Source organism: Psittacula echo (genome assembly GCF_963264785.1).
Source record: "Psittacula echo genome assembly, chromosome: 15".
Classification (NCBI taxonomy): Eukaryota; Metazoa; Chordata; class Aves; order Psittaciformes; family Psittacidae; genus Psittacula; species Psittacula echo.
In genome coordinates, this window is record NC_137751.1 from 4166909 (window position 1) to 4191535 (window position 24627).

Below are 24627 nucleotides of genomic sequence, written 5' to 3' on the forward strand. Positions count from 1 at the left end.
CATCTTGAAGCACTCACTTTTCCTAACATGCATCAGTTTGAAGAAATCATGCACAGCATCCTGTCATCCAAAAATTGTAGTTTAATGTTGTAGCCAAGCTGAGTTAAGGCTAGAAGCAAGTTAAGGTTTGTAAGAAGAGGTGATGTCTTCTGTTAAATTAATTGGACTTGAGAGCAGTAGACAAGGCATTTGTTTCAGTTTGAGAATTGGAGAGAGGGAGTTGCTGGAACCTTTGAACCATGGGGGTTGTTATCAAGGAGAAAAGTAATACAGCTATTGCTTATCCTCAGACACTGGCATGGGAACAGGGAGAAGGAATCATCTTGTTTGGGATGGGGAGGTGTTCAGTGGAATTGGCTTGTGAGGTAGATTCTAGTGTGCCATAAAATTACTCTATTGAATTCCCAATTTTACTGCTCCATGCATTTTAATTCTCCAGTCCATACTTTGAAGGCAGCTTCTATGTTTATATTAACTGTGAAGCAAGAGTGAATCTCTCTGCTTAATACCTCATTTAAAAGTTCCATTCCATTGTCCTGACAGGGGAGTACCAATCTGGTTTTCATCTGTTGAGATTCTCTTCCCTGTATGACTCTGAAGGAAATGTAAGTGGCTTGAAGTCTTTGTGAGACCGGTTGTACGGTGAGCTGGACTTTTCAAGCTGGGATCTGGCTGCAAGCAGCCACTCCCAGCAGGTCAAAATAGTCCCTGGGACAGATATTCTTGGCATACAGCATATGTCTGGAGATAAAAGGAAGTGGGGGAAAGTGGCTACATGTTTTCAGCTGCAATAGGAACCCAGGTGTAAAAAAACCAGGAACAGGACTGTAAAGACAGCAGCTCCTCTGCGGTGTTGTGATGCTTTTTGATTCTTCTAAAATACTTGCTACGTGTCCCAAAAATTTTTTTTTATTTCTTCAGGTGTGCCTCATTGGTGACTGTATTGGAGGAATTTTGGGCTTTGATGCCATCTGCTACAATTCTAATACAGCTGATGAGAGTCGGAACAGTAGCAGGAGGGGAAGCATCAGCAGCATCCAGGTGAGAAGAAAAAGTACACCCAGCTGAACCCTTATAGCTTCATTCCCTGGAGGAAATCAGCTCCATATAAACCAGAGAAAATTTAAGGATTTGGGATTTTGCTCATATATCAGAAAATTGCTGTCTGAAATCTAAGTCTGCAGCTTCAGTTTTATGATATACAGAAATCATTAGTGAAGGCTTTATCTGTAAATCGTTAAAGTAGGGTTACCAAGTGGCCCTTATTGTATCCCTAGCTGTAGATGCAAACATATCCTCTCAGTAATCTCTGGCAGGTTCCTGGTTTCTGCCAGGTTCTTTTATCATTCTTTTTATACATTTGGTTTTAATTTGTTCACAGAAGGTCTGGAATTCCTTATGCTACTGCCTAGCAGTAGTCTAGCATTAACATGTGTTCAAGAGTAAACTTTAATGACTGGTGAAAGCCTTCTTCCTGGTAAGGAATGCAAGTCCCCTGAGGATTTATGAATAGACCACTGAGCATAACAGTGTCTATAGGAGTGCTACATTTGGAAGGAAGAGAGGATTAGTTCTAACTATGATCCAGGAAAGACTTTTTAATAGTGAAAGTACATTTTTTAAAAAGTAATGCTAACATGCAAGCTTCAGTATTGTGTTCAACACTTAAGAAAGAATATTGAAGTTTAGCTAATCTTACGTACTTAGACTCAAGTGGATATGGAAAGGGGAGTGCTGTATTAGAGTTGACACTGAATGAGGTGCCCACACTGTTCTTTGCTGGTTTTGTGACCCTGGCCAAATTGTTTCATCTCTTGATTCTTTTGTTCATTTCTCCTCAAAAATGGGCTCAATGGTACAATCCGGCTTGGTTCATTTGAGAGCTATGTGTGTACGAGAGCTATGTTGAGAATGTGTGAGTACTCTTGAGCAAAGAGACATCTTCTAAATGTTTCCAGGAAGGAAGGAGAATGACTCACTGTTAATAAAGTGGCTCTGGGTTCTCAGCAGTCAGCCTTTGATAGCAGTGGCACTGACAACAGTGCATTGCAAGCAAAGTAAATGGAAAAATCGTCTTCCTGAATCCCAGTCCTATGGTGGGGTTGATTGCGCGAGGGCTACTGGTGAAACTGAGAGTGTAGATCAGGCTTGAGGGAGTATAGTTCCTTTGACTTTCTTGGTCTTACAGTTTCCCTGTTGAATGGCAGTAATGTGTGAATGTGTAAAATGAATTTGTTCCCAAATCAGTCTTCAGGAGACTATCATATGAACAGCTCCAGAACTGGCACTAACTATAGTTCCTGGGTTCCCTGTTCTTGGGAACAAGATTAATTATTCACTTGTCACAGAAGCCAGGAGGTCCTCTTGGTTATGGAAGACTATACAAGTGGAACAGTGTGGGGAGGTTCATTTCATAGATCATATGCTGCTTTTGTCTTACATTTTTCTGCAACTCACAGCATGATTGTGGAGAACAGATTAGGTTCTTCAACATCTCTTCTTGACATGAAATTTCACCCCATGTGCACAGGGCTGCTAATGTGCTCCAGTACTGAGTGAGGTTATGGGAAATACATGACCTATGAACTTGTTCTTTCTATAGATTCAGAGAAATAGATTCAATTAGCATGTTTTCCATAGTCTGTATGTGTGACTTTGGCCAAGTCACTTGATCCATTGTGCCTCAGTCCTCATCTGTTAAGCCTTGCACTCTTTCTCACATTCTCTGTGTTGTCTAGTTGGATTTTACAGTCTTTGCAAATTGCTTAAAAGTACTGAGCATGATGAAGTCTGAATTCACTTGGGCATTTGCTGTTACGAATTGTGGAGAGTGTTCCAACGACACTTCAGCAGTGTAATACCTGGCATAATGCTGCATCTGAGAATACAGGCGTAGTGAGCAGTGTTGGAGAAAATATAAAGGAGTTGGGGGGAGAGTTGTATGCAACAAGGGAAAAACCAGCTTTGAATCCTACTCTTAACAAGGAAATTTAGTCTTCAATTCTTTCCTTATATTCTGCTGCAGAGACTCTAACCCATTCAACCCTTTCTCGGATAAAGTGAGGCCAACTATATAAATGGAGCCATTTTATATAAGCTCTGTCATATTTTGGTCACTGTCTAAATCTTCCTTTTGCTCTGTTCGTTCTCTGAAGGATAATCCCCTCTTAGCAGAGGACTCCAGTCTGGGTGGCAGCAAACGCCTGAGCAAAAGCAATATTGACATCTCGGGAATCATGGAGGATGAGAAGCCAAGGCAGCCATTGCCTCGGAAACAGAGTGATTCATCCACCTATGACTGTGATCCTATAACCCAGCATCATGCCTTCCTGTCTAGGTAACTTGTGTTTGATAACTGAGTAAAGGAAACAGGCTTGTCATTGAATGGAGCCTGGCAGCATCAGAGCAACAGAATCATTTTTATTGTTTGTGCTGTTTCTGGAGGTTTCCTTAAAATCCCTGTATACCTCCCAAAGAAAATCATAGATATAGTGGGTCTGGCATGAACTTACCTATGGAGAGATTTTTATTTAATCTTTATTCACTTGTGAGAGTTTTGAATATGCAAAACTGTCACAACTGAATGTTGAATGAATGCAAGAATGAAAGAAATGAATGCAAGCACTTCCATTTCTTCAGTGCAACCCACACAAATCAAGATGGATGAATGCATTATAATTCTAATTTTCTGTTGTGTTTTTCTTTCCAAAGATCACTCTGACTTCACTTATAGGCTTTCTATTATTCTGTAAAGAGTGAGATATTTCTTTTAGGTGTTCCCAATGGTCTATGAGATATTTTGGATCAGCCTTAAAACAAACAAAAAACTTGCCTAAATATTTAGTTTAAATGAGGAGGAGGTTGGGGGAGGAAATCTAACTTAATTAGCTTTCCTGGGTCCTAAGTAATGTTTAAAACACAGCTTTGATGGGGGCATAAGCATTCCCTTTGTCTCATTGGGTTTTCCTGTACTAAGCTATCTGATTTTTTACTTCTCAGAGTTCTTTGGTTTTTTTCCTCTATGCATCATCTTATTTCCTTTATTTCATTGAGAGTGATGCAAAGGGAGAAGTCCTATTTTGTGTTGAAGTTTCAGTTCTGCTACAGTTAAGCATAGTGCAGACTTAGTACTGTGCTTTCTGTCAAGTGTGGCAGTTCTGTTAGTGGCAGTTAAGGTAATTTTATTTTCTTGCTTTGACTGAATGTACTTTGCTTTTGTTGACTCTTCTGCTTTTTTTTTCAAACCATTGGGTTTTCGGCATATCAGTGTGTTGCAGAGTGTCTTCTGTCTGAGGCAGAATGGTTGGTTTTTGCTTGTACATGACTCAACACCTGAAGATTTTTTTGGTCAGACACTTTTAGGTTCTTGTATAGGGGTACTATTTTTATGTTTCTGTAGGTGTGTGTAAAGCACTTCAGACTTGGGGATCACAGGATAATTAAAAGTCAAAGATAACAGGGTTTTGTGGTTTGGGTTTTGTTGGTTTTTTTTTTTCCATTTCATATGCATCAATAAATTTAAACTGAAAGTTTTACATGCAGCTGTACTTCAGCAGGCAGAAGTGTTAGCTTCCATTCAAATTCTGGACTCCTCAAACTTTAGGCTGTTGCTAAGTTACTGAAGAATAGTTGAACAAACTCAGGCTGTGTCACTGTGAGTAATGAAGTTACAGAAATGTCCTTGTCCTACACTGTGGTTGCATTCCAGTGTGTCAGCTTGTGCTTTTTGTCCAAGTGCTTTTAGCACAGAGAGGTAACTCTTAACTGCTGTGCCAGGGTTGGATTTGATTCTTGGCTTTCTTCATTTCTACCCTGAAGGGGCCCTAAGTTTTGTCCGCAGAGTTTCAGTTAGTAACTTCAGGTTATATGGGAATGCCTCAGATAGGAACCTCAGATAGGATCTTAGATTGAACCTGGTGTCCTGAGACCAGTCTTCAGGATGTCTGGATTCTGATTCATACTTGGCCACTGATGCAGAGCGTAATGTGCAGATAATTTATCAGGGCTTCTGTTAGAGCATTGGTTGAAGTCAGCATGGTCAGCATCTCTCAGTCAAGCTTTGCATGTGCTGGAGGCATGTTCTGCTCTGTCTCATAACTGGACAGCAGGTGTATATGCTATTTTTCTGCTTCTGAATGTAGTTATTTCATCTCCAGCAAAACTAAATGAGGGACAAGTCTTTTCTCTGTCAGTGAGAAATACGTAATCTGTATTAACCTCATGCATGTATGACATCTAAAGTAAATGAAAGTGTTTAAATCACTTAAGAGATTTAAAGATGTCTATAAACATAATTAATTTTAACTTGCAATAAATAGCTGAAAAGTAGTGAAATTCTAGTTCATAGCTCAGGCAATGGATTAGAACAATGCTTTTTAGATACCCATATTATATACTTAATGACTGTAACCTTTTAATATTAATTGTCCTTATACAACTTGAGTAGGTTAAAATGTGTAGAAGTTTCAAAATAAGTTTACATATATCTGTACTGCTGAAAAGGAGGGGAGGTAAACTTCAATCTTCAGAGTCCTTGAGTAACTTACCATTAAGTATTCTGTAAAATAAATGTAGAAAACTCTAGCATGTTGAAGGTAGTAAATTTACTGAATCATGCACTGGAAATGATGGTAAGTGGCTGCTATACTGCAATATCTATCTACAGTTGGAGGTTTATTGCTTGGATCTAGATACAGGTGCTAGATCTTTACAAGCAGCCTGTTTTGGGAATGGAATTTTTCTCTGGATGCCCTCTTCATTATTGTTGAATCTGCATTTTCTTTGCCTAGCATCCACTCAAGTGTGTTGAAAGATGGTCCAGACTTTCCGCCTGTGAATTCCAGTCTGTCAGAAGTAAACCTGGGACGATTTGAATTCGAAGTGTCTGATTTCTTCCTCTTTGGATCGCCGCTTGGTTTGGTGCTGGCCATGAGGAGTACTGTTCTGCCTGGCCTGGATGGTAAGGTCTTTCTGGGATTAGAATACAGGCTGCTTAGTCACCTTAGTGACTTAGTGACAAAGAGACTCACGTGAAAGGAGGTAAATAAAGGAGCCTACTTAAAGACTGGGGAGTGAGGTAAGTTTCTTCCTTTAAAATATCAGAATGTTAGTGTAGGTAGGTACTGAGGTGATGAGTCTTGTTCCGGGGGGTGTCACTGCTCACCCATTTACAATAGTGTGTGTTTTGCTCTGCTGTTAATCATATATTCCGTGTCATGTAACATGAAGCTTATACCTCAGCAAGGATTGGACCTTGCAAAAGGTACCAAAATAATATCAGTGCTTGGTTCAGCATTGCATCTTGTTCATGTCTGGCTTTGTGGGTAAATTTGGCCCCCAGATGTGTTGGTTGTGAGACATTATTTCTCTTTCTGGTAACAGAGCCTAGTAATCAGAAACATACAGGATTTGTTTGCTTTATTTCTAAATACATCTGGATTTTTTCTTTTTTTTTTTTTTGTTAAACTAAGAGCTTACTTTACTTTTCAAAATTCAGTGTGTATTTTTTCATTGTATGAAGTTTGGGTAGCCCAGTCTTTATAGGAAATTATAAGTTCACTTATCAGGTGAGGGGGAAAAAAACATTTGCAATACTGACAAGAGACCACAATTCAGGATTCCCAATTTTTTTCTTCTCCATTTATAGGCTTCTGAGTAATGTCATTTGACTGAGTTTTCAAAGTCACATTTGATTGTGGGAATAAAGTGGAATGTCATATAAACTGAGAATTATTTTACTTGCCATAATTAAAAATATGACCAAACCCATGTCTTTCAGAGCCTTTAGAAATCCGGTAGGATTTTTTTAGCAAGTTGCATGACCTTACAAGAGAGGATACTTAAACTCCCAGTTTGCATTTCATTCATCGTATTTGCAGTACTCAGTTTTGTTCAAATAAATGAAAACCAAAGCTCAGCTAAAGAGAATGGAAATTCGTATATATTTTCCCACAAACAAAGGCTTTTTGCGTCTGTGAAAGAGCTGGCAGGGAAGTGAACAAAAATTACATAGATGATAGCTGGCATTGACAACTGCACTGCAATTTGTTTTTCTGTCTTGGGGATTTCTTTCCAAGATTAGCAGCACTTTCCTCTGAAGATGGTGGGGGTTTTGCTGGGGGCTTGGGGCAGGGAGTTCAGCGGTTTTTCTCTAGGACTTCATGTGGAAAAATCTGTCAGTATTAATTTGCGTGCATGGATTCAAATTCCTTGAGCTAGAATTAGTATTTTTGCAAGATGTTGTGGTTTCCTTTTAATGAATCAGAGTGGACACATTTAATCTGGAATCACACATGAAATAGAGCATGCATCTGTTTCATTAGATACCTTTTTAGAGTCTTTAAGGACAAATACTGATTCACAGATGCCAGGTACTGCAAGTAAGTAGAGAATACTGACAGTGTTTGGTACAAGAGTACTTCAGGGGCAGACGCTGACACATCTTTTTGAGTAGCCAGTGGTGGCTGTCAGCAGTTGCCTGTGTGTGATAAGCCCTCCCATCAGCCAGTCCTGGTGGGCATAGATGAAATTCACATTTCACTTCCAGGGATTATACACATGTATTGAAAATGTGTGAAAAGTTAATGGAATTGTGGCTTTTTGCAAGAGGGATTGCTCTGAAGTGATACAGGTTTTGTGTGTAATTCTCCAGGCACTCCTCCCCTTGAATGCTGTGCTACGTATGAAAGCATTTATGTATTCAAAAGTATGACAATTACATTTAAAAGTAATTGTTGGCCATGTAAACATGCCTTTTAGAAGTAATATTGGATTCACAGAGGTGAGTCGTTATGCTAGTAAGAATGTGGCTAAAACCAAATCTTCATTCATATTTTTTATTTCTTTGCCAAATGCCTTTTAATTCTCCTCTGTCAAATATTCTGTTGGTCCCTTACTGCTTCCTTGACAGTTCTTCTTGGTTACCCTGTAGCACTCTCTTCAGTGGGCCTCCCACTGTCTAGTCTCAGATCTTATTTTCTAGAGTACTGATCATTTGTGTGTCTCTGCTAAATTCTTCCACTCTCTGTGTACTGATTATCCTTGGAGAGGTTTGGTACCCTATGAAACTTTCAGTGATTTTTAGAATTCCAAATATATCATGAGCATTTAGTTACAACCCAAAAGTGGCATTGTCCTGCCTTAGGATAGTTGTAATGGTAAGGTGTTCTGCACTTGCTCTTACTAGGAACTACTACTGTTAAGTGCTACAGTGGTAGGGAGTAATCTCCTTTGGAGCATGATGTGCTATATTCCTTTGCCAATTTGAAGAGGGGTATGAAAACAACCGGTAACTCTGGGGACATGCTCTCTTGTTGCCACTAAATATCATAATTTGCCCTATGCTGACAACTTTCATAACCCTGCTTGTTTGCATCCTTGGCTTTGTCTGCCTCTTGTGCGTATGCAGAAGGCAGACATATACAGAAAAAGTTTCTGTACAAGAAGTATTAGAAGGTGCGATTAGGCAACTGATTTAATTACATTAAGCACTTCCTTTATGTTTGGCTCTGACAGTTAATATTAGGCATGATGAGAAAGAAAGAATAAACCAATATACTACCCATTAGGGAAGGAAGCTGTAGTTCAGTAGAATAATAACCAGTTTTCCACTCTACTTTGTAAGCATTAGATCCCTACATACATACATCACGGTTACGGGCTTGCCAAAATATGATTTCAATTCTAACACAATGCAGTGTTTTACCTCATAGAATGTATTCCACATTACTTGGGCTCTGCAAGAAAATTTTACTTTCCTTAAAAAGCCCTTAATTCCTGCTGCACTTAAATGCTCTTACACAGGTGATCTGTTTCCATTTTTTTCTGGCAAACACTAAGAACAAAATACAGATTGAAGAAAGCCATCAAAAGTAGTCTCAGATCTTTGCAGTCTTGCCGGTGTTTTCCTTCTGCTTCTCTTGTGATGCAATTAAGTGGAATACATGGGAGAATTTACTCAGTTTTAATAGCACATTACATTGATGGGTGCATTTTGTACCCTACTTTGAGAATATGTTAAGAAAAAAGGGTACTTGATAATGGTTCCCAGAGAACTGTGGAAAGATGCTTCATGGAAAAATCTCACAGGCCATAGTTTTTGCATATGACTGGGAAATGTCAGGTGGGAAAGGGACAAAGGTGGCATGAAGCTCCTATTTATTTGGTAGTGGGAAAGGAAGAAGATCCTATGGTGTCCTCAATAAGTAGTCTTATCTCCCACTTTCTTTTCATCTGCTACCAGGTGTGCTGATTGATGCACAGAGTCATCCTTTCTAGAAAGAACAACATACAAGTGACATCAGAAGTAGGTCTTGGTTATCCTGCAGCTGGAAACTTGGTAATTGCCACTGAAAACAATCTTAAAATGTTTTAAAGAGAAAACTGGAGGGTGGGGGAGGGGGGGAAACAACAACCCACAAAGCTTCAATTAATGTCCCCCAAAACACCTGCATGGTTCAATCTGAGTGGCAAAAATCCTCCAAAATTAGAGAGATATTGCACTGTCCTCAGAGTGACTCAGTGAATGCAAAACACAGTATACAGTGCGTGTCCAAAGAAGAAAAAAGTTAATGGCTTGTCAGAACTGGATTGTATATAGGTATATCCTTACTGGAAGATTTGTCCCAGAGCCTTTCTTGAGAGGCTATGGGTATTGACATTTTCATGACATGAAGTCTCCCAGATAGTTTAGCACAGAACGCATGTGATGAAATGGTCCTGATAGATGTGATTCATCATCAAGCATCTTGAGACGGTTTTTGCTATGATCAATAAAAGGTTCGTTTCTTACTAGTTTGAGAGGAAACATAATGTGCTTTTATAGAACATTCATATAGAAGGCAACAAAACAAAATATTGGTCATACTATTGCTCAGTATGGCAATGCTGCTATTACAAAAAAAAAATACCAATCTTTTAAGCTCAGAACTTGGTAACACTGACATAGTCAAGATTTGTCTCTATATGCCATTAATAGCAGCAAGCACCATAACATGAATTTTTAAAGTCCTTCCAGCAACATGGAAAGCAGTTGGAAAAAAACTAAGAATGTAGTGTTTTCTGATGTAGCTCTTAGTGACTCTCTGTGACTGCAGCAGAGGAAGATGTACAGCATCAAGTTTACTCAGTGTTGTTTTGCATATGTACAAATAGCTTGACTGTGACTCTTAGAAATGAGAAAGAACCTAAGTAGTGTGTTTTGATTTTTTATCATTTTTAAATTCCATGGTGGGTGCTCTGGTGAGAGATGTCACTTAACATAGACTCCATTAGATCTAATATTCCATGACACCTTGTATTAAAACTCTAACATCTTTCTTCATGCTTTTTAGGTAAGCATGTGTTTGGCTTCTGCATGGGAACAATGCTGTACCAAACATGTCTTCTACGGAAAAACATTATACATGTTACTAGGTTTTTGTTACCACCACAATGAAATAGTAATTCTATCAAAAGAACATCTAAGATTTATTGTATAGTACAGCAGGTTTGAAAACATGTCTTGCTTGCATGGAGTTCATGGGGAGCAGACATGATATTCCCAAACATATTTTATACTTTAGTCAGTCCTTTATTCTTGTGGTTAATAAACTGCCTGTTGTAACATTTAATACAGTATTATACAAATGGTACTAAGTTTAATGAGCCTGTAATGAATTCATTTGCTCAAAGTGCACGATTCAGTGTGTTTGATCTGTGATGTGGTGACAAGTGACTACACTGACCATTTTACAGACCTTGTCAGTCTCGTGCGATCACCCATCTGATACAAGTTATACTTCAGTGCTGTGTGTTTAGTCAAAAGAATTCCTTACTAGCCAAGTAAGTAATGTTCAGATTTGTAGTTACAATTGCAGCTCAAAAACCTCAGCAGCTGCACACCGTCAGCAAGAATCACAAACATTGCTTTACTATTATAGTATGACCAACCTCATTTCCGTACATTAGCTTCCATAAGGTGACTTCAGAAACTATAGTGCTTTCTGTTATCTCCACCTGCTGTCACCTAGATTCAAGTCCTCTGGATGTAACAGGCCCATCAAACCATTTTGCTTGTAAATATTTGAAGTGCTGAGCATCATAACTGTAATGCTTAATAACGTATTTACAAGACTTTGAAACTTGTTTTTCCATCCTTACTTCTGTCTATGTCTCTGGCTGGTCTCCACATCTGCTGTATACTTGCATCTCAGATCGTGATGTGCCTGTAAACTCCTTTGCAGTGAAGTGTTCTTTACATATGAAATAGCAAGCAATTTGGATAAATTTCCTGTGGCCTGATGTATGCTAGTCTGTAGTTTGAAGAAGACAATATTAACCACGTTTCTGTATAGACTCCTTGAAAATTGTAGAGGGGCAATATTGAACTCCCTTTCTCTGTCTCATTCTCATCCAAGTATGCCAGGTCCGCCCAGCCTGCAGCCAAGTGTACAGTTTCTTTCATTCTGCTGACCCCTCTGCCTGCAGACTTGAACCATTGCTGGAGAAAAGATTCCATCTCCTGCCTCCATTCAGTATCCCACGGTACCAGAGATACCCACTAGGGGATGGAAGATCTCACCAGTTAGGTACAGTGCCTATTTTCATAGCTGTCTTTACCTTTTGTTCTGTTAAGTATTCTCTCCTCGTACAGCTCAAGAGGGTTTGAAATATCAATGTTCTAACATGCTAAAAACAAGTCATCTGAGACTGAACAGCACAGACGTATTTAGCAAGTGTGGGACCAAAGAAGTCTACCAAGAAAAATGGTTCTTACAAATGAGCTTTGTGATACTAGTTGTGTTAAAGAGGGGTTGGAAGGTGATATCACTGCTTTAGTTGAAGTGTCCCTTGCAAAATTCCATGTCTTTGACTATTATTTTAAACAATTTATTTTTGCAATTAATTGAACTTTGGCTAGATCTTCAGATATTGTTTCTCTGAGAAAATGATATAGGCATGAACTATCTTATCATCTTATGCAAAAAAGGAATTGATCAGTGTGTATCTGTACGTGCATGCACTTTGGATTTACTCATTTTGCTACACATACAGACATGAACTCAAGCCTCAGTAGGGTACTTCAAAAGTCTTTTCAGGATTCAGAGTTGAAAGTTGGAGGCTAATATAGTAAAATGGCAGTGTTTTCCATTCTTTGGAACTAGGAGAATTGTATCATTTGGAACCTGTTCTCTGCAGTAGGATACACACAGACCCTTACTTTTATGAGCTCAAATATGGTGTACTTTGGATGCAAATCAGTTTGAATCTGATTAAATCAGTGCTTGAAAAACAACAGTTGATCTTGAGTTGCAGAGAGTTGGTTTCTAGGTGTTGGCTTCACTGAAACATTTGAAAATCGAGATGTTGCTCGGGAACTGACTTAAGTACAAGCTAAGGTGAGGGACAGTCCAAACTAGGGAGTTCGTGCTCTCTTCTCACCTGAAGTTTTGTTTCAATGAAAATACATATCCTGCTCTGCATTCTAACTTGGAGTTAGTATAAAGCCTAACTGTGCACTTGAAAGTCCTGCTGGTTAGTTAGGCACAAATTTTGTCACTGAGACCTGTCTAAGGCTACTTTGAAAAGTTGAACTTTAAATAACTGTCATAGGTCGCATAGTTCCGTTAGGCTGCTTTCCAAATTGAAAACCTTGCCTTGGTATGTTTTACCAGCTTTGATATGTGAAGTAAACCCTTCAGATACAGTGATTCTTGAAGCAGAAGCTTTATACATGAATTGGGAACAACTGGTAGATGTTTTTGAGTTCATCTAAGGCATTGGGTTAGAAGATTACCCTACAGAACCTGTAAGTCTGGAAACCCTGTCTTTTGGACATATTATAAAAGTTCCTTAGTGCTAATGGCCAGCAAATGTTCCATGGTAAGGTTTTGTATCTCAACCTCTGTGTAGTTAAATAGCTGCTGTGCTTTACACCTAAGCTGCATTCTATTTCAGTGGATGTGAAATCCTTCCATTAAAATACAAGTCCCTTGGGATCCTTTTGTAATTTAAGGTTCTTCGTTCACAGAGGATTTATTCTAGTGACTGTGTAACTTTTTTTTCTTTCTCTGACACCTGGGCTTGTCAAAGTAATTCTTAAAGTGAGAGCCTTTGTAATGTCAACTGGGATAGTAGTTTACTACTCAGTTATGATGAGACCTAGTTACACCAAACTCTTAATTATTATGCACTGCCCAAACTGGCCTATTCTGATAATATGTCATTAAACAATCTCATGCCCCATTCATTTTCTCATAAGAATTGATGGTTAATTTTCTTGTTTGCCTGACATTCCTGCTGGTGCCTCTGTGGAAAAAAAACATTCTGATCTGGAAGCTGCATGAAAAAACCTTACTACTAGAAAAGAATTTTATCATATGAGTCATAGAAACAGCTCAGCAATAGCACAAGCTGGAGAACATGACAAGAACTGGGGAATGGAGCAGTACTTCTATAGCTGTTGTTCAGTTCTTGCCAATTAAATGAAGCTATTGGAGCCAGCTGCTCTGTGCATGGGGTTTATCTGATATACAGACAAGTGAAAGTAAAAGGAAGTGCATTGAAGGCACTGACAGACACCCAGAGCAGGTGAAGAAAACATCTTCATAAACCCTTCATCTGTGATGACTGCTGACAGAAGACATAGCAGTAGATAATGGTTCAGACAAAAATGCAATTTATTAATTGGTGGGTTTGGTTGGGTTTTTTTACTCTGAGGGCAAGGCACAAAGTTCAGGCAATGTTACAGCCCTGAGAAAGCCATGTTGCCGTGACCTTCTGTTAAACAATAGCTTTCTCAGCTGCTGCCTAGTTGACATTACTTTTGTAGCTATTATAAGTGAGCCTTAGCTTTGTGACAGGTCTCTGACCTACGTCTTTTGACACTAACATGTGGGATTTAATTCCTTTTTTTGCTGTGCTACTGATGATGTGATGCATTATATCTACTTCAGGGTTAAAAATAGGGTTGTTCTGCATTAATTCAAAACACCTGGTTTCAACTCATCCTACCTTTGAGCCATGTGACATAGCAGACCATGGATGGTCAGAATCCTCGGCACTGTTCGTGCCTCTGCCCCACGTTCTACTTTGCAGAATCATTGGAATAATTGCAACATTTTTCTCTTGCAAAGCAATTTCTCCCTAAGGAAAGTGCAGGAACAGCCTTGCAGGCTGGAGCTGGCCTGGCTGCTTTGCTTCACTGTGGAGAGAGAGAAATCAAGGGCTAAAAGCATAGTACTTCTCCAATTGTAAATGCATGAGATACTGTTAATTTTGTCTTGAGATGGTTACTGCGTGTGCTTGAGGAAGTTGCTTTGCCTCTTTGTTTTGGCTATAACTATCATAATTATCCAAGATGAGACTGTGTAAAATGATCTGCCTTTATTTTAGTTATTATCAAGCATGATAGTAAATTTGGATTAGTAGGATAAATTATAAGAACCCTTAGCGACCCTCAGAGCCCCTCAGAGCCATGCAAAAGGCTGTTTTCAGTGGAAAGTATCTGTTTCAGTTTTTTAAATGGAAGAATTATGCAAGTAGACTGTCCTAATCAAAAGTTGAGCACAGGGCTTTTAGAAAAAAACATTATTATATGCATTTTATTTATCTCTTAACCAGTACTCTGTATTCTTTACAATTTAACAAAGGCCTGATCTACAGAGTTAAAGGCAGGCTGCCCTGCCTGTTTGAAAATAAAGATAATTCAGGAAACAGGAGAGAAAAACTGTCAATTGTTTCTTCCATTTTATTGATTTGATCTCTTCATAGGAAAAGGGTTACTGATCTTAGAATAGCAATATTAAAAAGTAAACAACAGGTTTCATGGCACCAGACTTACCAAGCTGGTCTGAAGCTAGTCAATATGGAAAATGCAAACAGATACGTTGGCTGACAACATGCTTTCCATTCTATGAAAAATTCCTATTTTTACTCCTCTCCCCATCTCCATTTTAGTGGGAATGAAAAACCAAAACTCTTGCAATATTATAATGGGGGAGGAAGGATTAGATTGGGGTAAATTTATGATGGTTTCAGCAGAGCAGCTACAATTCAGGAGCAGGAAATGTAATTTAAAAGCACAACCCAACTCAGTGACTCTTTTGGTAGGGGAAGCAGAAAGTATGCATCAGAACACTGCCAATCATGAGCACTAGATATATACATGAGATACAGCTCTCATTTATAGGATTCATTGCACCTTCTTCTGTGGAATTTCCTATTGGTTGATGTTTGGACCAGGTTTCTGATTCAGATAGACACCTAATGGGGTGCAATTTGGAAGCTTCCCCGTTTCTTACTGCTTATGTCCATGGATTCTGCTACTCTATTCAGTGAACTGATTTGCTGTGGTTTTTAGGCCACAGGATTTGAGATTTGTTGTCAGAAGGACCAGGTGCCTTGCTGTTCAATATTTAGTATTTCAAACCATTTACTTCTTTGTGCTGCTTGTTTCACTACGAAGAGTGTATAATACTTCCTCATTTTGTGAGGTAAGTAATAGGAAAGCAGCGTTGTGTTTTCAGTTGTCTGTGTTGGAGCCTATATAGTTTGCCTGAGACAAGGGAACTAAGGGAACTAATGAATTGTCCTTTCATTCTTTTCACCTCCATAAAGCTTTCCTGTAGCCACGCGTAGCTTTCCTTCCTGTATGGTGTCAACAAGAGTCCTTTGAAAGAACAGTATATTGCAGTTTTCCTAATGAAAATACATATGTTCCCATGGAAACTACAACTGAACATCATCTGTCCAAACGACATACCCACCACGAAGTGTTAGAATTTAAGTGTTTCTCTGATTCAGTTGCAGGGCAGTTCCTTGTGTTATCCCATGCAGTTGAGATAGTCAGGCTTATTTGAAACAAGTCAGAATCTTCCTAGCTGTATCTGCTTTTTGGAAGGGAGGAGAATGCTGCTATTTCTTTTCTTTTAGTGGTGACATGTTTTACCAGTTCTGATAATCTGTAGGCACTTAGCCTTCCAGTGTATTATTTAAGAAAGGGTGTCCTTGAACACAACAATTTGTTGTGTTCTCCTGTGTGTGCACCATTGAGGTATTCATTGCATTAAGAGTTGGTAATACTTGGAAAGTTGACAAGAAACTTATTCCAGGCCTTTGCTACGTAAAGAATTACATGACATAGTGCCCTACCCAAGGCCGTGTGGGATAAGCACAGCATGATTACAGTTATTTGTCTGAATAGGGTTGAAATATGCTCAGAAAAAGAGCAGTAAGTCACCAAGGGCCGTCTGCTTTCTTTTGTAGTAAGTGCATTGAACTCTGTCTCCTTTTTCTTTTGTTCACTGTTTTAATCAATTCAGGAGGTTTGTTCTCTGGAAAAAAAACAACATTGAGGGGTCAGCGGCTTTTGCTATGCACTTTTCTATATGTCCTGTATCTCTCAGTTGAGGTTCTGCTTTTCCTAGGTACAGGAAAGTTGTGCAGGCTGCTTCAAGCAAATTTACCAGTAGTGCTTTTATTTAAATGCACATCTGTTCTTACATAGAAACGTCAAATGGTTTGTGTTGGAAGGGACCTTAAAGCTCATCCAGTTCCAACCCTCTGCCATGGGCAGGGACACCTCCCACTAGAGACTAGGTTGCTCAAAGCCACTGTGTCCAACCTGGTCTTGTTTCAGAGCACCTTGGAAGGAAGGCTGTGTTTTGTTTCATTCAGTAGAGGCGTTAGCCATGGCCCATAGTTTGTCAGAGTGGCATGAATAGAAAATAATTCTTTTCCATTTGGGAACACGCAAACTGGTAGGTAGTCTTGCTGAAGGTTCTTTTCCTAAAATCATTTTGTTCATGTCAGAAAGAGGACAAGAGAAGTATCACAGACTCCCGGGGCTGTGTAGCTCTTCTCAGAGAATGCTTTTAAAACGGGTAGGGTTGAGTGTGAAGTAAAATAGCCTCCCAACATCAGTACCCAGTTTAGAAAATCTCAGCCAAAAGCACCCAGCTGCCACTGCATTTTGATGGCAGTAGGGTGGGCTTTCTCCACCTAGTCATGCTGTCCTCCTCTGAGGAAGTTTCATCCAAGGTCATTAAATCTGGTATTATTCAGGAAAATGCTCATTAGCTCTGTATTTTAACACCACCACCACCACTCCCAGTTTCAAAGCCATGTTCTTAATCCCATTGTATTGTTGTTGTTGTTATTATTATTATTATTATTATTAATGTTGTTGCCATTGTTATTTTCATTTCTGTAACCTGCAGGTGATGCTGTTCACAATCACAGTGCTCTGTTCCTTGAGAACAGCTCTTTGAACATACCTTTCTCTCAGGAGAGTCCTGGATCTCCAAATGCATCTGATCAACTGCAGGGAAAAACAAGAAAGTTGAGCTTGGCCAGCACAAACAGTGAAAACTCAGGGTCAACAGAAAGCTTGCCATCAGCATGCCTCACCAACAGTGAGTGACACCTGGTGCTATGTGATGTCTGATACAGCAGCAAACCTTCCTTCCCTCCACATCCTTTCTGTGGAAAAGATTATTACAAAAAGGAAAATCACGTGCTTGGAAACTGGGGAGAATGAGAACAGCCGAAGTTGCTACCATTTTGTATAATGTATAAGTTTCCTCTTCTGTTTAGAATTAAGTAGATAAAGTAATAGAAGTGAAGTCAGTTTTATATTAAGGTGCCACTCATAAATAGTCATTAAGGGTTTCATATGACTGGGGTTTAGAGTCATGTTCCAGGCATGAAGAAATACAGATATATCAGATTTGTTACCCATAGATAAAATGGCTGTAAATCATTATATTGTATTGTTATGGACTGTTGGAATATTGGAATATTGATATATGACTGGAATGGATATATGACTATCCAGTCATATATCAATATTCCTTTCACTATTTGGGAAGCATTTGCAATTCTTACTCTGTAATGTGATCATAGAAGTGCTGGTCTTTCACTGCACATTTTCCATGGAAGCAATCGAAATCATGCTGAGGGGTGATTTCTGCTTCCTAAAAACTTTGACCCAATAAAACCATTTAAATTGCAGACAGATAACTGATGATGCACTCAGTGAAAATAGTTTTGCTTTTGTGTTTTGTAGGTACCTTTAACAGACTCTAAATGTCAAGATTAAAAAAGCAGGAGACTTCATTCAATTATCTAGCTTAAATATAATGACAGCAAAGGATTTATTGAGAAGATATCATATAGAAATGTGACACTAATCTGTTTGGTTTGTTTTGTAGTTACTGCAAAGTGGTGGGGAACAAAACGAATAGATTATGCCTTGTATTGTCCAGATGTGCTGACAGCCTTTCCAACTGTGGCCCTGCCTCATCTCTTCCATGCAAGCTACTGGGAATCAACAGATGTTGTGGCCTTCATTTTAAGACAGGTCAGTGATCTTTTTCTCTTTTGTCTATGGAATGAATAACCTTGGGATTGTTACTTGCATCTTCCAAGGGTGACTAGTCTTTTAATCTTCAGTGAGATGGCTAACTGTGGCTGCATCATATGCAATGATCACATACAATGGGATATAGGAATGACAAAAGTGGAGAGGTGAAGAGGACAGCGAGCCCATCATTAGTACTACTGACTACGTGGCTGGGAACAAAGCACTGTCATGCATACGTTACTCACCCCTCCCATGCTCCAGATCAGTATAACACTGTATTATGTATTAATTTCCTCCCATTTTTGAAGGAATAGGCTATCTCCAGCCTTATTTAATTATGTATTTTGCTAGTAAATCTCAAACTGTTAGCATACATTTGATAATAAACCAGAAGTTTGAAAGTACTGCTCCTGTAAGAAGTCTCTAGTGTAACTATACTGGAGTATTTCAAGGCATTGTGTGCACTGTCTCCTCAGAATTTATTTCTTATTTTTTTTCTCTTATTCCTACTGTGTCAGAAATTAGACAGCAGCTTTCAGTGACTTAGGAATAATACAGTGCTCAGACCTCCAGAGAAAGTGGGGTAAAAAGAAAACCAAACCAAACCAAAAAACTGATGTTCTAGTGAAACCTGCAGGATAAGTGTCCCTCCAAGAACGCAAAGTGACCCATATCCAAAGGGCAATGACAAGAAGTTTAATTTAGATTAACCCAAGAAATCTGTGTGCTTTTTACGTCCAGTGAACGATGAAATGCTGCCAGGTAAACAGTAACGAGAATAATGCAGGAAACGCCACTGTTTTATCATTAAACCAGTTCAGCAGATATCTGTGTGCCTGCCTCTTTAGCTGGTCTCTTGAGTGTTAACTCCGTCTACCTCCTGCTCCCAGAGCTGGTGTCAGTGATGTTAGTTCCCTGGAGGCTCACCTGGTAGCTTCTGGGAATGGAAGCTCAGTGGCTGAGTGCCCTCCAGTCCAGAAGTGCTGCCGAGTCATAAAGTGCAGCGTACTGAGCCCCTATCTTTATATGGCAGCCTGGGTGGAGTGTGCAGCCCACAGCCTGGCCGGTAACCATACCACTTGAGAAGCTTTTCATTGCTGTTTTTAATTTAAGAAATTCTAAGAATCCTTCCACCTCTTGCTATCCTTTCAGAGCATCCTTTAGTAAATCAGATTCCAGTCAAAACGTGTCACTAAGTAGTACAGAATTTTAAAAACGAATTTTAAAAACTGGTTATAACTAGAATCACTGTAATGAAGGCAAGCAAAAGTTGCAGAAGAGTTTTTCCATGAATGAGAACAGTCTCCAGAACATGAATCTTATTTGATGCTCATTCGACAGTAGAGGAGAGGTTTCTACTGGAAGGGAAAGGATGCAAATCCCTGTTTTTTTCTGTTCAAGGGCCTTAGATAATTGTACCTACATGTTTCTGCTCTCCTTGGAAGCTCTCTTATAGCTCTTGTCATCTCATCTTCTCTCTCAGGACATTTTTTGCCTTGAATCTATCAGAACATTTTCCCATGTTGTCTTTCAAATGCCTCTTTTACCCAGTTGTCTGTTAACAATCATTCTTGCCTTATTATACTTGTTATTTCTGTGCATTTGTATCAAATTGCATTGTTCTGTCTTACCTAGCCTTGTATGTGCATTGGAGCTTTTAGAATTTAATAAAGCCCTTCAAGCATTTGGAATGTGCCTATAAAGCAATATGTGGGCTTATAGAACTACATAAGAGACTGATTAGTTCCAGCATAGTCTGGACATTCTGCCCTTACTGGGGATTAAGTTTAAGGTTAATGGCTTCTGAATGCCCTGTGGGCACATGCATTTCCTGCACATGACCTCTAGTGAATAGAATTTATGCCAATTTGTTAAAAATCACAGTAACCTCTCCGCATTACTGTGATTTGTTGCAAGCCAACTGCGTTGCTAAGGCTGAATGAAGCACGGTTTTACTAAAGGGACTTCATATGAGACATCTTTCAAAATGATTGTAGGCCACTCTTCAAGAGAGGGCAGCCAGGGTGGAAAACGTCAGCACAGAAAACCAACTGTTCAACTTGAGTAATTTTCTGCTAGCTTGTGGAAGAGGCAGACTAAGCTATTTTTCATTCAAAATGAAGTAGCCTCATCCTGTCCACAATCCCAGAGTGCAACCTCAGATTTCAGTAAGACAGGGCTTGTGGTTTCAATTGAAACAGCACAGATTTTGAAACCTGTTGTTTCAGGTTGTATCCTGAAATCTGAGTTGGACATGCAAGTTCTTGGTAAGTGTGTGATATTTAGATTGTAAGAATATGTAGATTGTATGACATGCTAGAGTTCTGCATGTTCACAAGTTATAGTCCTCTTAACTTCAGGTGTTAATAGCCACAAGTCAAATCCTGAGCCTATCGCCTACTGCAGTGGTAAGTAATATCCAGTAGGTGATAGGAAGCAATTTGTCTGGGTATATGTAGAAAAATCAATACAGATGGAGTCAGGAATCTGAGCTCTGCCCCATAAAGGACATTAAAAAATACTTCTATGATCTTAAGCTGCGTTACTGACTTTGCAGACCACGAGCAGACAATGTGCCTGTTACTTATACCATCTAGTGTTTTCACCATTTTCTCTGGAACTCTGTTGTGAGTGGAAAAGCTGTTCAATAAGTACTTGAGAGTAAGTGTTGGCCGACAGGGTGAAAGCAGTTTGTCTGTACAATTAATGTGAACATATGACCTGTACCTCTTTCTGCTTTCATTGTGCTTTTGGCTCTGCAGTGTCATTGGCTGCGAAAGCAGTGCACTTTTCCTTTCTTTGCCAAGTACCATGACTTCCCAGCCCACACACTTTTTATTAAAATATTTATATAATTTCAGGTGATGAGGTATGAAAATGTCATTTTCAAGGAAAATGACAACCTGGATCCAGCAACACTAAGTCTGTCCAATCCACGAGAAAAATGGCTACGCAAAAGGACACATGTGAAATTGAGAGTAAGTGTAAATCTGAATATATATGGCAGCTGTAGAACTTGAGTTGAGCAGCAATTTAAATGGAGTTTCATCTCCCAAACCATGAGTTTATGTAACTGAATTACTAAAGAGCTGGAAACTGCTGCTGTAATCCAGAGGCGAAGAAATGAACAGAAAATAGAAACAATTTATTCTTGGTTTATCACTACGTGTTGGGAGAAAGTATATTTCTTTCTTTAAATAACAGTGGGACCTTAAGTTTCAGTTAAGCAAAGAAGTTGCTTCTTCTATTTTCTTAAATTTTAGATGAATCCATAACTCAAAAAAAAAAATATTTCTTTCATTCTTCAGATGCTACTTCAGTTAGAAATGTCAATTAAGATGCATGTGTCTTACACATAATCGTGTGAATATGTGGCCCGCTTGAAATGGAAGATACTTGGGATTCCCTTAAATGTTCTCTCTTATTTGGTTATCTTGAGCACTGTCACTAGAAAGTCTATTCAGGAACCCACCATTACTGGAAATCTGTCTCCAGCTGAAATAATAATGTAGTTTACCTAGGTGCTCTACCATGCACTGTGATATACCTCAGACACACTATACAGGACTGTGTTTCTGTGTGACTGTTCATAATAACATAATAGCCTCACTACAGAAGCGAACACCACCCTTCCTACCTTTTGCTCTCTTTCAGAATGTGACTGCTAATCACCGAGCTAACGACGTCATTGCAGCAGAAGATGGTCCTCAGGTACTTGTTGGGCGCTTTATGTATGGCCCTCTGGATATGGTGGCTTTAACAGGAGAAAAGGTAAAGTCTCAGTAATCAATTTCCTTGTTTTTCTGAACCAGCTTTTGTGCAAAACAGTTGCTAAATGTAGCACAGGCAATGTAGTACCAGAGGAAGCCTTACAGGAGGGGCAGTATGTCAGTAGCCCCCACCACTTCAGCAAAAATGTTTTCCTTTGTAAATAGATTATTGTGTACTTGAAGTCATATTCCGATTTCAGAAGGATAGAAGTGAACAATAAGCTGTGTTTCCACAGTGGGAAAACAGATTCATGTTGTGCTTGGGTATTGAATAGAATTCTGTTATTAAAATCTCTTGAAAGAAATTGCTAATTAAAAATGTTAAGATTATTACTAATGACTGCACTGAGGAGAATTCCATACTCAGTAATGAATTACTGATAGTTTTCATTCTAATTTTGGGGGGTTTCAAAACTAATAGAAATATTGTCTGTATTTTTTTTAACACTTCTATGTTGTCTCTCCAAGGATCTCAAGTAACTTTACATAAAAAGGCTGTATTTCATAATCATAACATGGAGAAGGAAAAGTGAGCCAGAACAGTTCAATGGCCACAGTCGTCAGAATGCTGTTCTGCTCTCACATTCCTACTGATAAAAGAAAATGTTGATCAGAAAGGACCACACTTGTGCAGATTTCTCAGAATGCCCTATGCAAATTTAACAATTGTTTTTCTGAAACACACATACACACACACACACCCCCTGCCCCCATCTTTATTGGCTTGACTTAAGAAAATGTAATAAAGAGGAAAAGTAGAAGGTCAGACCAGAATGGCTGAATAAAACAAAGTTAGAAGTATAATTCTCAAAAGAAAATATTTCTGTTCCTGGTGAGTTCTTATATTCCTTTGTGGGTTGGAAGGAAGTTGGACTTTTCCCTAGCAAATCATGAAAATGTTTTCCTTGGCCCTTTCACCGCTGGTGATGCATTTGGAAGATGGAAGTTAAGAATCAGTTAGGGTACAAAGTAAAGCTTTCTCCTACTTATACCATCCAAGACTTTAAAAGTGGCAGTTGGTACACATCTGTATGCAAACTGTGAATTCACTTTGCAGTCAGGAAGCAGAAGAAATTAATAGACTTGTTGTTTAATCCTGATAACAACTCTGATTCAACAGTACCTGTCATTTTTTCCCCTTATGCCTTAGAAGAATTCAGTTCTGAATTTCATAAGTTCAGAATAAATTTAGTGTTATTCATAGTTATATCCCAATGTTATATAACATCATAACATCCAAGAACAGCGTATATGCAGAGTTCTGTGAAGGATATCTCAAGTATGATCTTGTAAGCTGCTGGTGAATTTTGTAGAGCATTTGGCAGCATGTTGAGCACTGAAGTCCACATTAAACTTGTATGCCTAAATTCTGTCAAAACTAGTACAGAAGGAGAGCTTGGCAAATACCTCCCTCATATTTACTGATGTACGTATTGAAAAAAAGTGCCAGTCCAAGTCTGACAAAGTATTTAATACAATTTGTGTTAATTTTGATTAAATATTTCAGTTAAGAAAACCATATTGATGAAACCTTTTGGAAAAAATAATTCCAATAATTTGAAGGGGTTAGGGTTTGCATTTTTAGGCAAGATTGTGATTTGAGAAAGATTCAATTTTGCTAATAACAAAATGAAATTTTCCATTTTGTAGATTTTGCATGCAAAACTGTAACACACAAATGCAAGCTGAAATGATCTTTTTTCTAGTTTAGAGTTCCTGCCAACTTTCTGAGTTCTGTATCTTTCTTTGATACCTGCAGTGCTGAGTGCTTTAAATGATGAAGGCAATAAACTCTTGTGTGTTAAGAAGCATTTCTAATCGAGAGAACCTCCTGTGAAGATTTTACTGAGTTTTGAAGTTCCTTCAAACTTCCTTGTAAGCTTTTAGTATAAGCCATAGTTGGAGATAATAACATAATCTAGGCTTGGCAGGTCTTGTAAATAGAGGGCATGTGTTCCCTTCTATCGCACTAGATGACTGGTTTGTTGGCTTTGCAGGTTGATATCTTCATAATGACGGAGCCATCTTCGGGTAGGTGGGTGTACTTTGACACAGAGATATCCAACAGCAGTGGCCGGATATCCTACAACATACCCAAACAGAAGAGACTAAGAGTTGGTGTGTATCCCATCAAAATGGTGGTCAGGTAATGGCTCCAAGCTGGAACTACAGCTGTGATGGGTTGTTGTAATCAGGGAGACACTGAGTTGTGTAAGATTAAAGGGGATGTGGAGAGAGATTTTGGTCGGTTATCTTTTCTTGGACTTGTCGCTGTGTTGTCAGCTTAGATTTGAAACAGTGATCATCTGTTTACTAGCCAGCTTGGAGGCATCCAGGCCAATGGGTTTATTCCTATTGCAACACAAATCCTCAGTGCAATTCAATTTAGGAGTACTTGGTCTTGCAAAATATGGGACTGGATGACTGTAATCCGTCTTCTTATGGCAAGAATGTATGACTTGACATATTTTGCAACCTGTTCACTGGGGAAAAGACTGCTAAAGGGTATTGCTA

The 24627-nt window shown here is 38.9% G+C and overlaps 1 protein-coding gene across 1 annotated transcript in view; it reads left to right on the forward strand.

Annotated features, from left to right (window-relative positions):
- Positions 1-24627, forward strand: part of PITPNM3 (PITPNM family member 3) — a 76216-nt gene that overhangs the window by 47399 nt on the left and 4190 nt on the right. Inside the window, exons 8-16 of the mRNA XM_080629971.1 lie at positions 922-1041; positions 3156-3337; positions 5790-5959; positions 11397-11567; positions 17199-17393; positions 18192-18340; positions 21205-21321; positions 21998-22114; positions 24111-24259. Coding sequence (XP_080486097.1) covers positions 922-1041; positions 3156-3337; positions 5790-5959; positions 11397-11567; positions 17199-17393; positions 18192-18340; positions 21205-21321; positions 21998-22114; positions 24111-24259 — 1370 coding nt within the window. The remainder of the gene's footprint in view (positions 1-921; positions 1042-3155; positions 3338-5789; positions 5960-11396; positions 11568-17198; positions 17394-18191; positions 18341-21204; positions 21322-21997; positions 22115-24110; positions 24260-24627) is intronic.